Below are 16,321 nucleotides of genomic sequence, written 5' to 3'. Positions count from 1 at the left end.
AAGGAAGGAAGGAAGGAAGGAAGGAAGGAAGGAAGGAAGGAAGGAAGGAAGGAAGGAAGGAAGGAAGGAAGAGAGAAGAAAGAAAAAAGGAAGAAAGGAAAGGAGGGAGGAAGGAGATATGGAGAAGAAAGAAATTGTATATAAGCAATGGAAAGAAGGTTACTTTGGGTGGATAATAGAGTTTTGGGAAGGGGAATATTGCAAAATAAGATTAGAAAGGCAGTTTGGAATCAGGTTATGAAGATCTTCAAAAGCTAAACAGAAAAACTTAAATTTTTGTAGGCTGGAGCTTGCTCCAAGGGGAAAGAAACAGATTGTTCCTGGGTGTTCTCCATGGCATCACTGACTTATTTTTCTCCTAATACATTTCCAGAAGGCATTTTAAAAAGCTTGTTATATTCCACACTTCAGTCTATGACAAGTTACCTGAGGTACATTTGAGCATCATAATAGATAATAGCTAGCACTTATACAGCGCCTACTATGTGCCAGGTTCTTTGCAAAGTACTTTACAAATATTCATAAATATTGAACCTCACAACAACCCTGGAAGATAGTTGCTGTTATTATCCCCATTTTATAGATGAAGAAATTAAAGCAAAGAGTTTAAGTGACTTGCTCAAGATCACATAGCTAAGAAGTGGGATTTGAACTCTGATCTTCCTGTATTCTGACCCAGAATGCTATCCACTGCAGTATCCAGTTACTGGTATATATTGAAGGCATGATAACAAACAGTAACATTCAAAACAACAATAATAATTATCCCAACTTTATGAGCAACCATTTCAAATACTATTTGTATCATCTTCATATTAATATTACGTAAATTAGACATAGTGCAATGCAAAGTCTCTCTGGGCCCACTGCTTCATTAACTAAATGACTAAATTATATATAAATTGTATATGCAGGACATATGAAGTACACACAGTAGTGTAAGAGTAAGTGAGCAACTAGGCATGCACAGCCAAAACAATGAATAGTTAGCAGCAAACAATGCAGAAGGGAAACAGCACTTGTAAGTCTCCTCAGTAACAGTCCATGCATGATCACTAGTAAAATGTGGGTTTTTAAATTAATATACAAGAACTAGGTATTATATTTTATAAAGTTGTATTAATAATAAAGTAACAAAAAAGCTAACTATAAAGGTACTAACCCAGCCCACTTGCAAGAGCAAAAGAGAGAAGAAGGAGGAGCTACAGAACTTATGAAACAATAACGTGACCATGCAAACATGGAGGCGCAAGAAAGTCTAAAGGAAATTTTGGGAAATACTAAGGGACTTCTGGGAGATGAAGTCCAAAGGTTCAAAATCTCCATTTATACAGTATTAAGAAATAAACAGAAGTCTTCAAAAGAATGCATAGCTAATAGACAAATATGGCCACAGTATAAGCAAAAGACCAGCACACAATCAAATATTAACAGCAAAATAACGATAAAAATCTAAATAAGAAAACATGCAATAATAATTGATAAATTTATCAACATTATACATATATGCATTTACATGTAGAGATATATTAAATGCATGTGTCAGTGTTGTCATTTGGCAACATGGTCGGTTACACGATTTTCCCAACCTTCCCCCCAAAACCTTCCCTCCACTTCCACCCCTGCCCACTAACACAACCTCAGGTTAGTCTGGTAACAGTTAAGATGGTTCTGACTCTCTCTGGGAACCAGATGACCTTTCGGCAACTCAACCTGAGCCGATGAGTGGAGCATCAGTGCTCTAGACTTAGAGCCTTCATTTACAAACCTGGGTTTGTAAATGGTCCAGGCTGGCAATCAACTTTTTAAAACATTGTACATAGCCTTGGAGTCTCCACAGCTGAAGGAATTGGCTGGGAAGGAGCTAGCTTTGGGTTCAGCTACTCCTTACTCTCAACTGAGTCCAATGTATCTGTCAATCTAGGGTAGCAAGTGATTATAGTATGCAATATATGCATTATATATAATATATACAGTAAACCTCATCTTCTGATTTATTATCTGATTCAACCTCTCTACAACTATTGGGAACACTATTTGAGTCCATTTTAGTATTGACTAAATCCATCACTTCTTTTGTGTTGCTCATTGGCATGTCCAAGAAACTTCCCTATAGTCAATAAGTGGTTTTTGTTTTTGGTAGTAGTAGTAATAATAATAGCTAAAATTTATATAATAATATCGTCAGGTATTAAGTATCAACTATGGTCGACACACCAAGCTAGGGGCTAAGAACACAGCCATAAAAGTGAGATAATCCTTGTTTTAAACCAATTTATATCCTTAAAAGAAAAAAAAATCTAGTTCTATTTGACTTTAATTAACTTTTTTAATGAACAGAAACCTATTTTTTCCTTCCTATCTCTTACCCCATTGAGAAAGAAAAAGACAAACAAAATCCTCGTTTCAAATATGCATAATTATGCAAAACAAATTCCCTCATTTGTCATGTTCAAAAACTGTATCATTCTATGCTTTGAATCGATCACTTCTTTGTCAAGAGGTAGATATCATCCTTTATCCTTGGTTCCCTGGAATCATGAATTGGCATTTGCATTGATCAGAATTCTTCCAACTTTTGCTTTTGCAGCCCATACATAGCATGTAATGGAGGTAGTAGAAGCAGGATTTTCCTAAGTATGGCCACTCTGTCTGTATTCAAAACAGTCATCAAAGTTTTCTATTTTTCTCAGCAACTGGTCACAATTAAGCCATCTAAGCCTTATGATTGAGGTCATTTGATCAGGAGTTACAGATTTACCAAATGCAGGGTGGCAGCTCAGAGAAGAGAAAAGTAATTATTTAAATAATTTTGGAACATATGCTAGAGCACACTCTTAGATTTGTGTTGACAAACCTCTGGTACACATGCCAGAGGGGGATGCTCTCCCTTCTCCACTGTACCTGAAGACATTTCTCACTTCACCCACCCTTCTGCCCAGAATCCCAATGGGAGTGCCTCCTCCTTCCCCTGTCTGCGGTAAGGGGGGGCAGCTCACAAGAGGCATGAGGATGCAGTTTGGGCACTCAGTCTCTAAAAGGTTCACCATCACTATTCTAGATCATTACTGAATTTGAGCTCTGCTGGGGAGAAAGGGGAATAGGCTGAATATGAAGGCTGAATGCCCTCTATTGAACAAAAGGGAAATAGCAGTCTTTAGGAAAGTCAGAATACATGTAGTGATAACCCCCTAATGTAGCCACTGGGCTGGTGGTCTATGGGGAGCACTATCTCATGGCCAAGATATATATTACCCTTCATACCTGGTTATTTGATTAATCGATTAAGTGATAGCTTGCTTCTCTGGAGGTTAGAGAAAGTAAGGTAATAATGTTAACAGTTGCTGATCATGGCTCAACACTGACAGCCTTATTATTTTCATCAGAAAATGATTCTCATAAGGGAAGAATTTTGCCAATTTAAGTTTTAAAGAATTTCATTACTTCCATTTTCAAGGGGGGAAAGTACTGTCAAATTTTTATAAAGATGGTCCTTATGCAGGTCAGATTATGAGTTAACAGACCATTTAAAATGTTTTCTATGCTCAACTATGTTTATTTATTACAAGATTTTTTTCTCTCAATTTTTAAGGAAACAGGAGAGGGTTGTGGTTTTTATAGGACAGCATCTGGAGTGGTCAGTGATAATGAAACCTTAAAAAAAGGACCTTTTCAACTTTTTTTTTTTAATTAACAAAAGTGAACAGAAAGAAGTTCAGAAGGAAGCACAGGAAAAAAGGATAATTTTGAAAGTAGTATGTGGAATTTATTATGTATATGTGTGTGTATGTTTATATGTATATATTTTAAAAACACATGATATTGGGGGCAGCTAGGCGACTCAGTGGATTGAGAGCCAGGCCTAGAGACAAGAGGTCATGGGTTCAAATTTGACTTCAGATACTTCCTAGCTGTGTGACCCTGGGCAAGTCATTTAATCTTCACTGCCTACCCCTTACTGCTCTTCTGCTTTGGAACTAATACACAGTATAAATTCTAAGATGGAAGATAAAAATTTTTTTAATGCAATATGAAAAGAAGATTCTGTTTTACCCATGATCTTTTTTTATGTGGTAATTACCCATATGAAAATATTCTAATTTTTTAGTATTTACAGTAGAATTTTAAAATGAAAAATTTTAAAGTTGCTAAATAGATTTTAATAATGAAAGCCTTTAATAGTTGTATTTTCAGAGTATTTTATAATCATTAAGTTCATTGATTCACATGGTATTAAACTAGACCCATGATTATAGTTGAAGTATCCCAAAGTATCTAGTGCTAAGTGGTTTAAAAAGAAGAGAGAAAATTATAAGTTCTGTCTCCACAGCTTACAAGCTATGACATGGGACAAATCCTTAAAACTCTCTGTACCTCAGTTTCTTCATCTTGAAAATGGGGATAATGATATTTGCCCTATTTGTTTCTCAGCGTTTTTTCAATATCTTCATAAATTATAAAGCACTATGGAGAAATATGAACTATTTGCCTTCTGATAAGGAAAGTATGGTTTTAGACTCTTAATACCAAAACCAGACTTTGGTGAAACTATGAGAGAACTGAAATTTGTCTTTGGTCCCTCTGCCTCCCCACTTTTTTTGGATCCTTTACCCCAAGACACCTGAGCCCTCATGTTATTCCTATGAAGAGAAAAGCAGAATTAGATGTCATTAACTGTGAATCAGTCTGATGTTATCTGTTCAAAAATATTTGCATTTTAAAGACAGGCAGCAGGAAAGAAAATACAAGATTAATCTCTTATGATTGAACTTTAGACTCTATAGCACTTGAAGGGATAAATATTTGAGGGCATCACAACTTCCCTAATGCTCCTAAAATTATATCACATGGACAAATACCTCTACTCACTCCAAAATCATCACATTTTCCTAGTTCTGTGTAGCGAGCACCGATTCTGAGAATATATTACAGAAGAAGAAGGAAGCCCCCACTCTTCACATAATAAATATATTCTAAAGACTGGCCATCTTCAGCAAGATTTGGGGGAAAGCATCAACTACATTCAGACTCATACAGTAAACTAATACAGGGAGCCATTTTGAGTTCTACCATCAGGGAACAGTATGATAGAAATGGCATTTTAGGGAAGAATACAGTTTTATTAGTTAGAACAGGAAGGTGGCAGGAGTCAGGGAGATTAATAAGGAAGGTAGAGCAACAATCCAAAAATGGGGTAATTAAAGCCTAGATTCATATTGTACAGTTAGATTAGAATCTCAGGATACCAGAATGGTAAGGACCTTCAGAGGCTACCTATAACAGACTAACTGAATAGGGGACCCCTTTTCATCCTCAATCCCTGAGGTGCTTCATCACAAATTCCCACCAAAAAGAATCAGTAAACATTAGCACCCTCCATTCACCTGCTGCCTCAAACTTGTTTCAAACTATCTATGATTTCTCAATTGAAAAAAATTAATTTAAAAAACTCTTTGTGACTTTTTTCAGTATGGAAATTAAAACCCCTCTACCCCATATGGCTTTAAACATTCTGATCCAAACTTGTTTCAGACTATTTAATTTTTTAATTGAAAAAAAACTTTTAATTCAAAAAACTCCCTGTGATTTCTTTAGTAGGAAGACTATATCTCCTTCATCTATATGATTTTAAAAATACAAGTTAATCAATCAATAGGCATTTATTAAGTGCCTACTATATGCCAGGCACTTTGCTAAGCACTGATGTGCTAAACAGATCAACAAAATTCAACTAGAAATGTTTCTTCTTTCTTCCTTTCTCTCCTCCTTTCCTCCTTCCTTTCTTTCTTTCCCTCTTTCTTTCCCTTCCTTCCTTTCCTTCCTTCCTTCCTTTCCATGAATAGTGATGATTTTTGCCTTCAGCAGCCTTCTCTTAAAGCAATCAAGAAAACATGTACTTACTATTAAATTCCTACTGTGTGCCAGGCTCTGTGCTAGGTGCCAGGGATACAAAGACAAACATGAAATAGTATCTGCCCTCAAGGAGTTTATAATTCTATTTTATTTTTAAAGATAAAATTTTATTGGTGCTTTTGTTTTTACATCACAGCATTTTCTAAATATATCCTCCTAAATCTAACTCACCCATTGTACATTCCCTTGTAATGAAGAAAAACAGCTTAAGAATACTAGCTCATTCAGGGATCTCATCTGACAGCATTTGCAACCAACTTTTCATACCCTTTGTCAGTGATGGTAAACCTTTTAGAGACTGCATGCCATGCCCTGTTCCCCAGAGACCTAGTGCTGCCACCCCCCCCCTCCTTACCCCAGATAGGGGAGGAAGAAAGGGAAGGCCCAAACCCTCTGCTTATGGGAGGGAATAAGTGTTTCCATTGGGCTCCTGGGCAGAGGGGTGGGGAGGCGCGATGGAGAGGGGGAAGGGAGCAGCTCTGCCCAAGTCCCTCTACCTTTCTAGCCTAACTCTGCATACATCCCCATAGAGGGCTCTGTGTGCCATCTTTGGCACCCGTGCCATAGGTTTGCTATCATGGCCCTATGGTCTTCTACATCTCCAACAAAAGGAGGAAGACCCAGCCTTCTCTTTTGAATATTCATTTGAAAATTAATTATCTTTTTTCCTTAAAGGCTCTTCTCATAGATGAGAACAAAGAAGGATTCTGTGGAGGTACAATTCTGGATGAGTACAACATCCTCTCTGCAGCTCACTGCATGACCCCAGGGAAGAGATTCCAAGTGGTGGTAGGTAAGTGACTATAATTTATGTGCACCTCAGCAACTGAAGAAAATATGAGCATGGGCCATAAATCTCTCATTGTGCATGTCTTTCCAATCCTATCCAATGAATATTTATTAAGTCCTTACTAAAAGGCAGCAATAGGAAGGGAAGGGAGAGAAAAGAGGGACATAGAAATTGCCTTCTGTGCTTGATTCTTGTGTCTTTTTCCTGAATATTATTTCCCTTGTTGGCTGATGTTTCTATATGATTCCAAAGTAACATCCTCATATATAAAAATAGATACATGTGAATATTAGAGATTGTCTGGCATAGTAGATAAAAATGTAGCCGTTGACAAATGCCTCCATTGTCACCAAACTTCTCATTGCTCCAGGCAATTATATGGGACTGTTAGTTACAAATTGCTAATCTGAATCAAATCTGACTTCAAGTACTTCCTAGCTATGTGATCCTGGACAAGTCACTTAATCCCTTTTGCCTCAGTTTCCTCATTTATAAAATGATCTGGAGAAGGAAATGGCAAACTACTCCAGTATCTTTGCCAAGAAAACACAAGAAAGGGTCACAGAGTTGGATATAATTGCGAGAACTGAACAACAATAAAAAAATAAAATAACATCTTTACGATCCCCTTCTTAGGATCTCAGTGAGAAAAGTACTATATAAAATGTGCACCTTTGTAAATTATCTATCTTACAACCTACCTTGCTTGGCTGACTTAAATTCTACAAATATTTATTCATTGCCTAGCATTTGTGGTGCTGGTCTCTGGGGGAGATATGAAGTTTAGCTAAGGCACAGTATGTACCTTTTTGGAACTTGTAGTCTAATAGGATCAAAAAGAGAGCATATATGAAGTGCTTTTGTAAAGCACTAAATAAATGTCAGCTGCTATTACCATCACTATTGGGGAGTAAAACCCACATGATTACAAAACCCTCCTCAATGAAAAGAATTATGAGAATTTAATACTAATCTGTACCCCCTTTCTTTCACTTGGTACCCTAAGATCAAGTCTTGGATTTTATTTTATTTTATTTTTAAAACCCTTACCTTCCATCTAAGAATCAATACTGTGTATTTTTTCCAAGGCAGAAGAGAAGTAAAGGCTAGGCAATGGGGGTTAAATGATTTGCCCAGGGATACACAGTTAGGAAATGTCTAAAGCCAGATTTGAACCTAGGATGTCCTGTCTCTAGGCCTGTCCACTGAGCCACACAGCTGCCCCCAAGTCTTGGTAAAATCCAAGGGAAAGTTCAATATTGAGTTTGAAATAGTATACTCTGGGGGAAGATAGTGGATTGAGAGCCAGACCTAAAGATAGAAGGTCCTAGGTTCAAATATGGCCTCAGACACATCCTAGCTGTGTGACCCTGGGCAAGTCACTTGACCACTATTGCCTAGCCCTTACCACCCTTCAGCCTTGGAATCAATACACAGTATTGAGTTTAAAAAAAGAAAAGAAGAAATAGTATATTTTCTGATTGAATTGAGCTATAGTTCAGCTCCAACCTTGTATTAAATTAAGAACAAAGAAATAAATTTAAAAAATAATGAATTAAGAACAAAGGCTGAAGCTCATCTCCTTAGATAAGGGGAATCAAATGCCACTGGTCTCAGTGGCTCCCTGATACAAGGAAGACACTTGCCTCTTGTCCCAGATGGCTCCTTGCATCTGGAAGACTAGACTGATCCAGATTGAGATCAGAGACTGTTAAAACAGAGGGACTCAGAAAGAGTGATGTCACTTGAAAGTATAAGCTTGAGGAAATAAGCCTCTTTTGCCTTGAATTCCAGTGAGAGGAGGCAGCTAGGTGAGCACAGGAACTCCTGTAGTGGGACTGTGAGGCAGCTAGGAGAGCTCAAGCTCTGGTAAGCTCCAGCAAATGGAACAGGCCATGTGTGGCTAGTGCCCTTTCCTTCTCTGGCCCACTCTTTTAATTTACTTAATAAATAATTATAAATTAAGGTACAGTCTCCAGAGAGTTTTAATCTTAACCTAAGCTAATGCAGACCTTACTCCCGCCTAGGTGAGCGGAACACTGAGTTCGAAGATGGAAACGAAGAGGCCCACGAAGTGGACAAGGTATTGACACATAAAGGCTTTGTGAGAGAAACGTATGACAACGATATTGCTCTCATCAAGTTAAAGAAACCCATCCGGTTCCGAAAGAACGTGGCGCCAGCGTGCTTACCAGAAAAGGACTGGGCTGAGGACGTCCTGATGAATCAGAAGGTGGGCATCGTCAGCGGCTTTGGCCGCGTGCACGAGAAAGGTCGCACCTCCCCGTTACTCAAGATGCTGACGGTTCCTTATGTGGATCGGAACACATGCAAGCTGTCCAGTACCTTCATCATATCCTCCAATATGTTCTGCGCTGGCTATGACAACCGACCTGAGGATGCATGTGAGGGAGACAGTGGTGGCCCACACGTGACCAAGTTTAAGGACACTTATTTTGTCACTGGAATTGTCAGCTGGGGAGAAGGATGCGCCAGGAAGGGAAAATATGGGATCTATACAAAAGTCACTGCCTACCTTGGATGGATAAAAAAATCCATGAGACCAAATAAAATTCAGCAGAACTGACTGCCTTCTGCAGCAGTGGTCAATTAGTTCCCCTTCTAATCCTCCTCATTTGGCCAAATGCTTCCTTTTATAGGTTAGTTCTAGTTACTATGGAACATTCTGATAAAAAAAGAATTCTACTCAAGAGATCTTCTAGTAGCCTTTGGGTATATTTTATGCTTTTCCTCTGTGATTTGAATCCATGTTTTGAATCCAGGCTTCAAAATGGAAGATTCAGTGCAATTCCATATCCTCTCAGAGAAATATCCTTATTATAATTCCACTTTAGATTTTTTTGTTTAGTTCCAAAATTGCCATTTGATCTGTAGTTGACATCAGTTTTCTCTTACTCAATTTAAAGTGGGAAAATTTCTGTCTGCATGGCTCGTTTTCACCTTGTCCTTGTCAGTTCAGATTTTAGAAATCTCATCACATTTTGTTAAAAAAAAATCTAGGATATCCTAATTGTCCCTAATGTTCTATAAAAAGTGCCGTTTAAAAAGAAAATTAAAGCATTTTATATTAGCGCAGTCTTTTTCTTTACTTGGCAATGTTTTATTTAAATGGCCAGATATGAAGGCCCTGAAAGATAGGTAGTTTTGTTGTTTGGTCATTTCAGACTCTTTGTGACCCTATTTGGAGTTTTCTTGGCAAAGATACTGGAGCGGTTTGTCATTTCCTTCTGCAAATCATTTTTACAGGTGTAGAAACTGAGGCAAACAGGGTCAAGAGACTTGCTCAAGTTCATACATCTAGTGCCTGAGGCCAGATTTGAACTGAAGAAAAGGTATCTCCCTGATTCCAGGCAAGGCACTCTAGCCACTATGCCATCTAGCTGCCCCCTAGGGTAGGTCATAGCAGGGCTTCATGAAGGAATTTCATTGTTACAGGCACATAAAATATAGGAAGAAGAGACCACTCTCCCTTAACCTAACAGATTATCCAATCTAAGCGTTTTACAGATGAGGACAGAAATTGAAATTACTACTGTGAGACTAGGATTTTACCAGTGTCTGGGATGGGAGTAAGCATCTTTCCCATGATGATAACAGCCCTGAATCTCACCCCCATCTCACCATGATCTTGTCATCTCCCAGAAGTCATCTTTTCTCTGTCCCAACACCCAGTGTCTCATGCTAGACTCTCTAAAGTTAGGGGTTCTTAACTTTGGGTGCATTAACTTGATTTAAAAAGCCTTCTTCAATCATTGTATTTCAATATAATTGATTTCCTTTTTACCCCAAGTATTTTATCTTAAACACTTAAAGCATTATTCTGAGAACAGATTTCCCAGACAACCAAGGATGTCCATGACACGAAAAAAGTTAAGAACCTTGCTCTAGGAGACAGGCTGCTTCTGTACCCAGTGCTACTGTTCTAGTAGTTTAATAGTCTTCTGGGTCCCATCTATAGCCCCCAATCAAGTGAATTTGTCCTTAACACAAGAATTCGTAGTTACAGATTGGGATAAAGCTTCTTACCTGGCATCTTGGAAAGCACTGGGTACCTGGCTCTGAGACATAGAACAGCTGAGTGTCAATGGAGAAAGTGAGAAATAATGAATCTTGGGTAAGCTGTGGAGAGCATAGGTTGGACTGAAGAGGGGAGATAAAAGGTTTTCATGTAGAGCTAGAAAACAGGAGAGGGAGAAGAGGGATAAGCTGAGGGCCCCCAGGAGAGCAAGACCTGGTCTTGGAGAAGAGAATACTTTAGGGAAGAGGCTGAAAGAGAGGGAACTACAAACAAGATAAGAGCTAATACGGAAGGCAAGCTTCTACTTAAAAGTTTTACCTAGAGTGATCCCTATAGGAAATTCCTAAAGGTCTCAAAGAAGCTAAACATTAAGACAATCACAACTCAGACTCTCTAAGCCAATGAACTGATCATCTGACCCTTGTTCGGAGCCTGTAACTACCGCCAATACCTGAGTTACCTTGTTAGACCAAGCTCTAAAAAGCAGGGCGATAAAATCTATCCTCAGATGTCATGAGAATGCTCTCCAGTAGTTCCCAAACTTTTTTGGCCTACCACCCCCTTTCCAGAAAAAATATTACTTAGCCCCCTGGAAATTAAATTTTTTTAAATTTTAATAGCAATTAATAGGAAAGATAAATGCACGTGTGGCCATCAACACCTCCCTAGATTGCTGCAGCACCCACCAGGGGGCGGTGGCGCCCACTTTGGGAATCACTGTGTCTAACCCATAAATTTCTTTTTTAAAACAAACCACTTTGGGATAAAAAATACCATATAATGACTAAACAATGAACTTCAAATTCCTGAAGAAAAGCCAAAGACCCATTTGTTGGTATAGCAATAGAAAGGAAAAACTCACGTTCTGAATTTTGCATACCTCTATTTTCTGTTGTAAGGAGAACAAAAATAGCTCGAAGACCTCTGATTTCATTGGCATAGGAAACTCAAAGTTGAGAACACTCCTGCTATGGATGAAGGTTTGCAACTTCAGTCTAATTTGGATTCTTGGTGTATACAGGGTGTCAAGGAATTAAACTGCCTGGGAAGTCAGGCTAAAAACCAGGTTGAGGGTAACCAATATCAGTGGATTAAAGAGGATGTCTATCCCAAACATCTCCAGACTTCTCTCAGCAGAAGGGGCACATGAGAACATTTTGTTCCAACAATCATGAAGGCAACTGAAGCAGGTACTATGAAGCACTTAGGACCTGGTCAGACATCAAAGAAGCCAAAGTCATCCACTGTATCCCAGGCCATTGACAATCATCCTGACTTTTGTCCTGCCACTGGACACTGATGACTTCATGCAACTCTGCCTCACTTAAATCCAATTCATGTTCAAGTCAAGGCATCACCTATGATGGACCAGTCCTCTCCAAAAAAGAAGGAAGAACAATAACATTCTTAGCCAATTGCCTAGAACAATGAGAAGCTAAATGTTTTGCCCAGGATCTCACGGCCAAGATATATCAGAGGCAGGAATTGGATCCAGGCCTTCCTCACTCCAAGGTCATCTTTCTAACCATGACTCCAGGCTGTTTCATGAACTATGCCACATTTCATTTGTTTTAAATGATTCAGCTAACTGGCCACAATTTTTTACAGCTATAAAACCCTGGCTCTGGCCCCAAAACTTTTAGTTTTTACTAGAGCAGTGATCTCTAAACCATTTTGTCAAGAATCTCTAACAATAAACATGTTTTGAGTGTGCATCACCAATGTGTGTATATTTACACATGTATGTCAGACGCATTACTACTATATAAATAATTGCATATTGTAAAATATATAAACACTTAAGAGTGATATAAAAGTATATATTTAGAATACATTTTACTTCTTATGGGTAGAACTTTTTACTCTCACTTAAAAATTATTATCAAAAAAGATATATTCAATAAAAACAATGTTTTTGGCTTCAATGTTTTTCCTTTCATCATTTTTTAATCTCCATAAAATATTTGTTGATATGATAATTCCAAAGTCTACTTATAAATTTATATTATATTTATATTATAAATTATGCACAATTTATAATATAAATCAAAATATAAATGTATAAATTATATATACATATATTATTATAGAATTATTATTTTGATTCATAGTATTAACAGCTGCCATCAAAAAAAGATACCTCACAAAGATTCCTAGATTTAAGTGAAAGATGTATTATTGGCTGCCTTTATTAAATCACAGTGGTCGTTTTTCATTCCCATCCAACATTTATATAAAGGTTTTTGTTGGAATGTAAGCAATTATTGTCTTCTTTGATGTCAATTGATTATTCTTATAAACTAATTAGAAGATATTGAATTTTTATATTTTGAATAAATAGATTCTAAACCTACTGAAGCTCTTCATTTGGAAGTCTTAAATAGATTAGAATACTGTTGCCAAGGTTTTTGAATGTGCAAATATGAAAGCATTTTATAAATGGCACATTTAATATTATTTTCAGCAACACAGAAAAGAGAAAGTAAGTATGCAAAAGGAGAGGATGGTCAATACTGTCAAATGCTAGAAAGAGGTCAAGGAGGATGGGATTGAAAAATGGCCATGTGATTTAACACAGGCAATAGATGAGGTATCTTTCTCACTTAAATTTAGGAATCTTTCTTTCAGTATTTTGGTTTGTAACCTCAGCATTATCTTTAACCATTTATTCTTCCTTCCCCACATATCTAATCATTCGCCTGATCTTGCTATTTCTACCTTTCAAAACATCTCTCAAACTCTTCCCCCTTCATTCCATTCACATAGCTACACCTTAGTATAGAACCTTTCCATCAAATTATTACATCCTCCTAATTTCTCTCCCTGCTTCAAGTCTCTGACGACGCCAATTTATTACATATACTGTTGCTGATTTTTCTTAAGAGCCAATCTAACCATGTGACTCTGACTCAAAGGATTGGCCAAAGGTGGGTCAGTCATATGGTGAAAGTGAGGAATTCTCTTCCTAGTGACTGCAAAATGGAATATAAATTCAATTTAGATTTTAAGACCCTAAACAACATGACCCCTACCTACCTTTCCAGATTTATTGAATATTAATCCCCCTCCTACACTCTGTAATCCAGAAATTATTATCAAAAATAGGTCCCCTGACTTATTTTTCCAGGATCTGTGCGTGGTTGGCATTTTACACAATTTTGCTAAGCAAAGTTTAAAAGTTCTAAACAAAGACTTCAAACAGGGTCACTAGAGGCACAAAACTATATAAAGAAGGCAATACGGAAAAATCAACAATAATCAAGGTGAGTATTCCATTTCCCAGAAAACTATTAAGAAATCATTGGCAAAGGCACATTTACTCTAAATTCATTTGGAAAGAGGACTAAATATTTTTTAATGTGCTCATGTCTCTCTAATTATGTTAAGATTTTTTAAAGTGAAGAATATCTCACTTCGTCTCAGAGACTCAGCTTACTTGTCTGTAAAATGAGGATATCTGCTCTACCTCTCTCAAAAGATAATGACTAAATGACTTCTATACTGATATGTCTGAAATCCCTTGCCAACTATAAAGCATTATATAAAGTGTCATTAGAATTGCATTATGGGAGGCAGCTAGGTAGCTCAGTAGATAGACAGTCAGACCTAGAGGCAGGAGATCCTCTGTTCAAACTTGGCCTCAAATACTTCCTAGCTGTATGATCCTGGGCAAGCCACTTAAACCTCATCGTCTAGCCCTTACTGCTCTTCTGCCTTGGAACCAACACTTAATATTGATTCTAAGACGGAAGGTGAGGGTTTTTTTAAAATTACATCACAACTGATCCAACCATTCTGCAGAACAATTTCAAGTATGCCCAAAGGACTATAAAACTGCATATTCTTGACGTAGCAATAGAACTAGTAGGTCTGTATCCCAAAGAGATTTTTTTTAAAAGGGAGAAGGACCTATATGTACAAATATATTCATAGCAATTCTTTTTGTGGTGGCAAAGAATTGGAAATTGAGTAGATGCTCTTCAAATGGGGAATGGCTAGACAAATTGTAGTATATGATTGTGACGGAATACTATTAGAAATGATGGGGGGGGCGTTAGTTTCAGAAAAACTGTGGAAGACATATAAACTGATGCAAAGTGAAGTGAGTAGAGTTGTACATAGTAAGAGGAATATTGTACAGTGGTCAACTGTGAATGACTTAGCTACTCGGAACAAGACAATGATCCAAAAAATTCTGAAGAATCTATATGAATGATGCTGTCCATCACCAGAGAAAGAACTGATGGAGTCTAGCTGCAGAAAGGATACTTTTTTTTTTTACTTTCAATTTTTTTAAGATTTGTTTGGTTTTTCTGATCTGTGTTTTTTTTTTTTACAATATGACTAATGTACTATATGACTATACATATATAATATATATAAAACTGCTTGCCTTCTCAAGAAGGGAGGAAGGAAGATAAAGATTCCGAAATTCAAAATTTTCAAAAACAAATGTTAACAATAGTTTTTACATATAATTAGAAAAAAATTAAATTCAAGGAAAAAAATTTAAGAATTATATCACAGAAACGGTGCAAAGGATGTAATTAAAAGAACACATGAATGGAAAAGAAGGTGGCTTAGTGGATAGAGAACCAGGCCTGGAGACAGGAAATCCTGAGTCCAAATCTAACCTCAGACACTTCCTAGCTATGTGACTGAGCAAGTCACTCAACACCAATTGCCTTGCCCTTACCCTTCTTCTGCCTTGGAACCAATATTTAGTATTGATTCTAGGATAGAAGGTAATGGTTTAAAAAAAAAAAAAAGAAAGAAAGAAAACTCAAATCCTTCACTAGTGTCCACAAAATAACAAGAGGCAGATTTGAAATGCTTTGGCTTAGCCCCCGTAGCAGATTTACAGGAGGGCATAGGCAAGAGACACAAAGAACAAAGGGGCATGAAAAGGGAGGAGAATTGCCATCTTCATCCCTGGAGTCAGTACCATCAAAGATACATGAATAAATCAAAGTTATTACTGTTGCCTTTAGTAACTCTTGGAACTCTCCCTGAAGAAACAATATCTAAACAGAAAAGTCTACCGTGATCTAATGGGGATGAGAGGGTAAGAGGGAAGGCAGGATGCCCTGAGAATTAGGGGAAGAACCCAGGTACGTACCTTTCAACTCAAGTCCATGCTTTTGGAGCAAACTCTGGGTTTTCCAGCATTCAAAGAGTTAGCACCACAGCAGTCCTCAGCAACCAATTTATAAAGGAAAAAAATGCAACCATAATTTTCAGCTAGGTGACTCAGTGGATAGAGCTCTAGGTCTGGACTCAGGAAGACAAAAATTCAAATCTGGCCTCAGACACGTTATAGCTATGGGAACCAGGGCAGTAACTTGACCTTTGCTTGTCTGAGTTTCCTCCTATGTTAAATGGGAATAATAATAGCACTTCCCTCCCAAGATGGGAGGGTCAAATGAATTAATAACTTTAAAGCACTTAAATAACTTAAAATACCTTTATAGCACATAGTAGGTGCTATAAAAATTCTAGTTTATGGTTAATATAGAAATATGTTTTGTATGATTACATATGTATAATCTATATCAAATTGCTTGCCATCTCATGGAAGG

General features: G+C 37.4%; 1 protein-coding gene across 1 annotated transcript in view; it reads left to right on the top strand.

Moving 5' to 3' along the window:
• F10 (coagulation factor X) overlaps positions 1-9,329 on the top strand; it is a 34,040-nt gene extending 24,711 nt beyond the window's left edge. Inside the window, exons 7-8 of the mRNA XM_044667143.1 lie at positions 6,589-6,706; positions 8,731-9,329. Of these exons, the coding sequence (XP_044523078.1) occupies positions 6,589-6,706; positions 8,731-9,290 (678 nt within the window). The 3' untranslated portion in view covers positions 9,291-9,329. The remainder of the gene's footprint in view (positions 1-6,588; positions 6,707-8,730) is intronic.
• Positions 9,330-16,321: the final 6,992 nt, after the last annotated feature.

Source organism: Gracilinanus agilis, chromosome 3 (assembly GCF_016433145.1).
Source record: "Gracilinanus agilis isolate LMUSP501 chromosome 3, AgileGrace, whole genome shotgun sequence".
Classification (NCBI taxonomy): domain Eukaryota; kingdom Metazoa; phylum Chordata; class Mammalia; order Didelphimorphia; family Didelphidae; genus Gracilinanus; species Gracilinanus agilis.
This window is presented reverse-complemented; position numbering and strand designations above follow the sequence as displayed.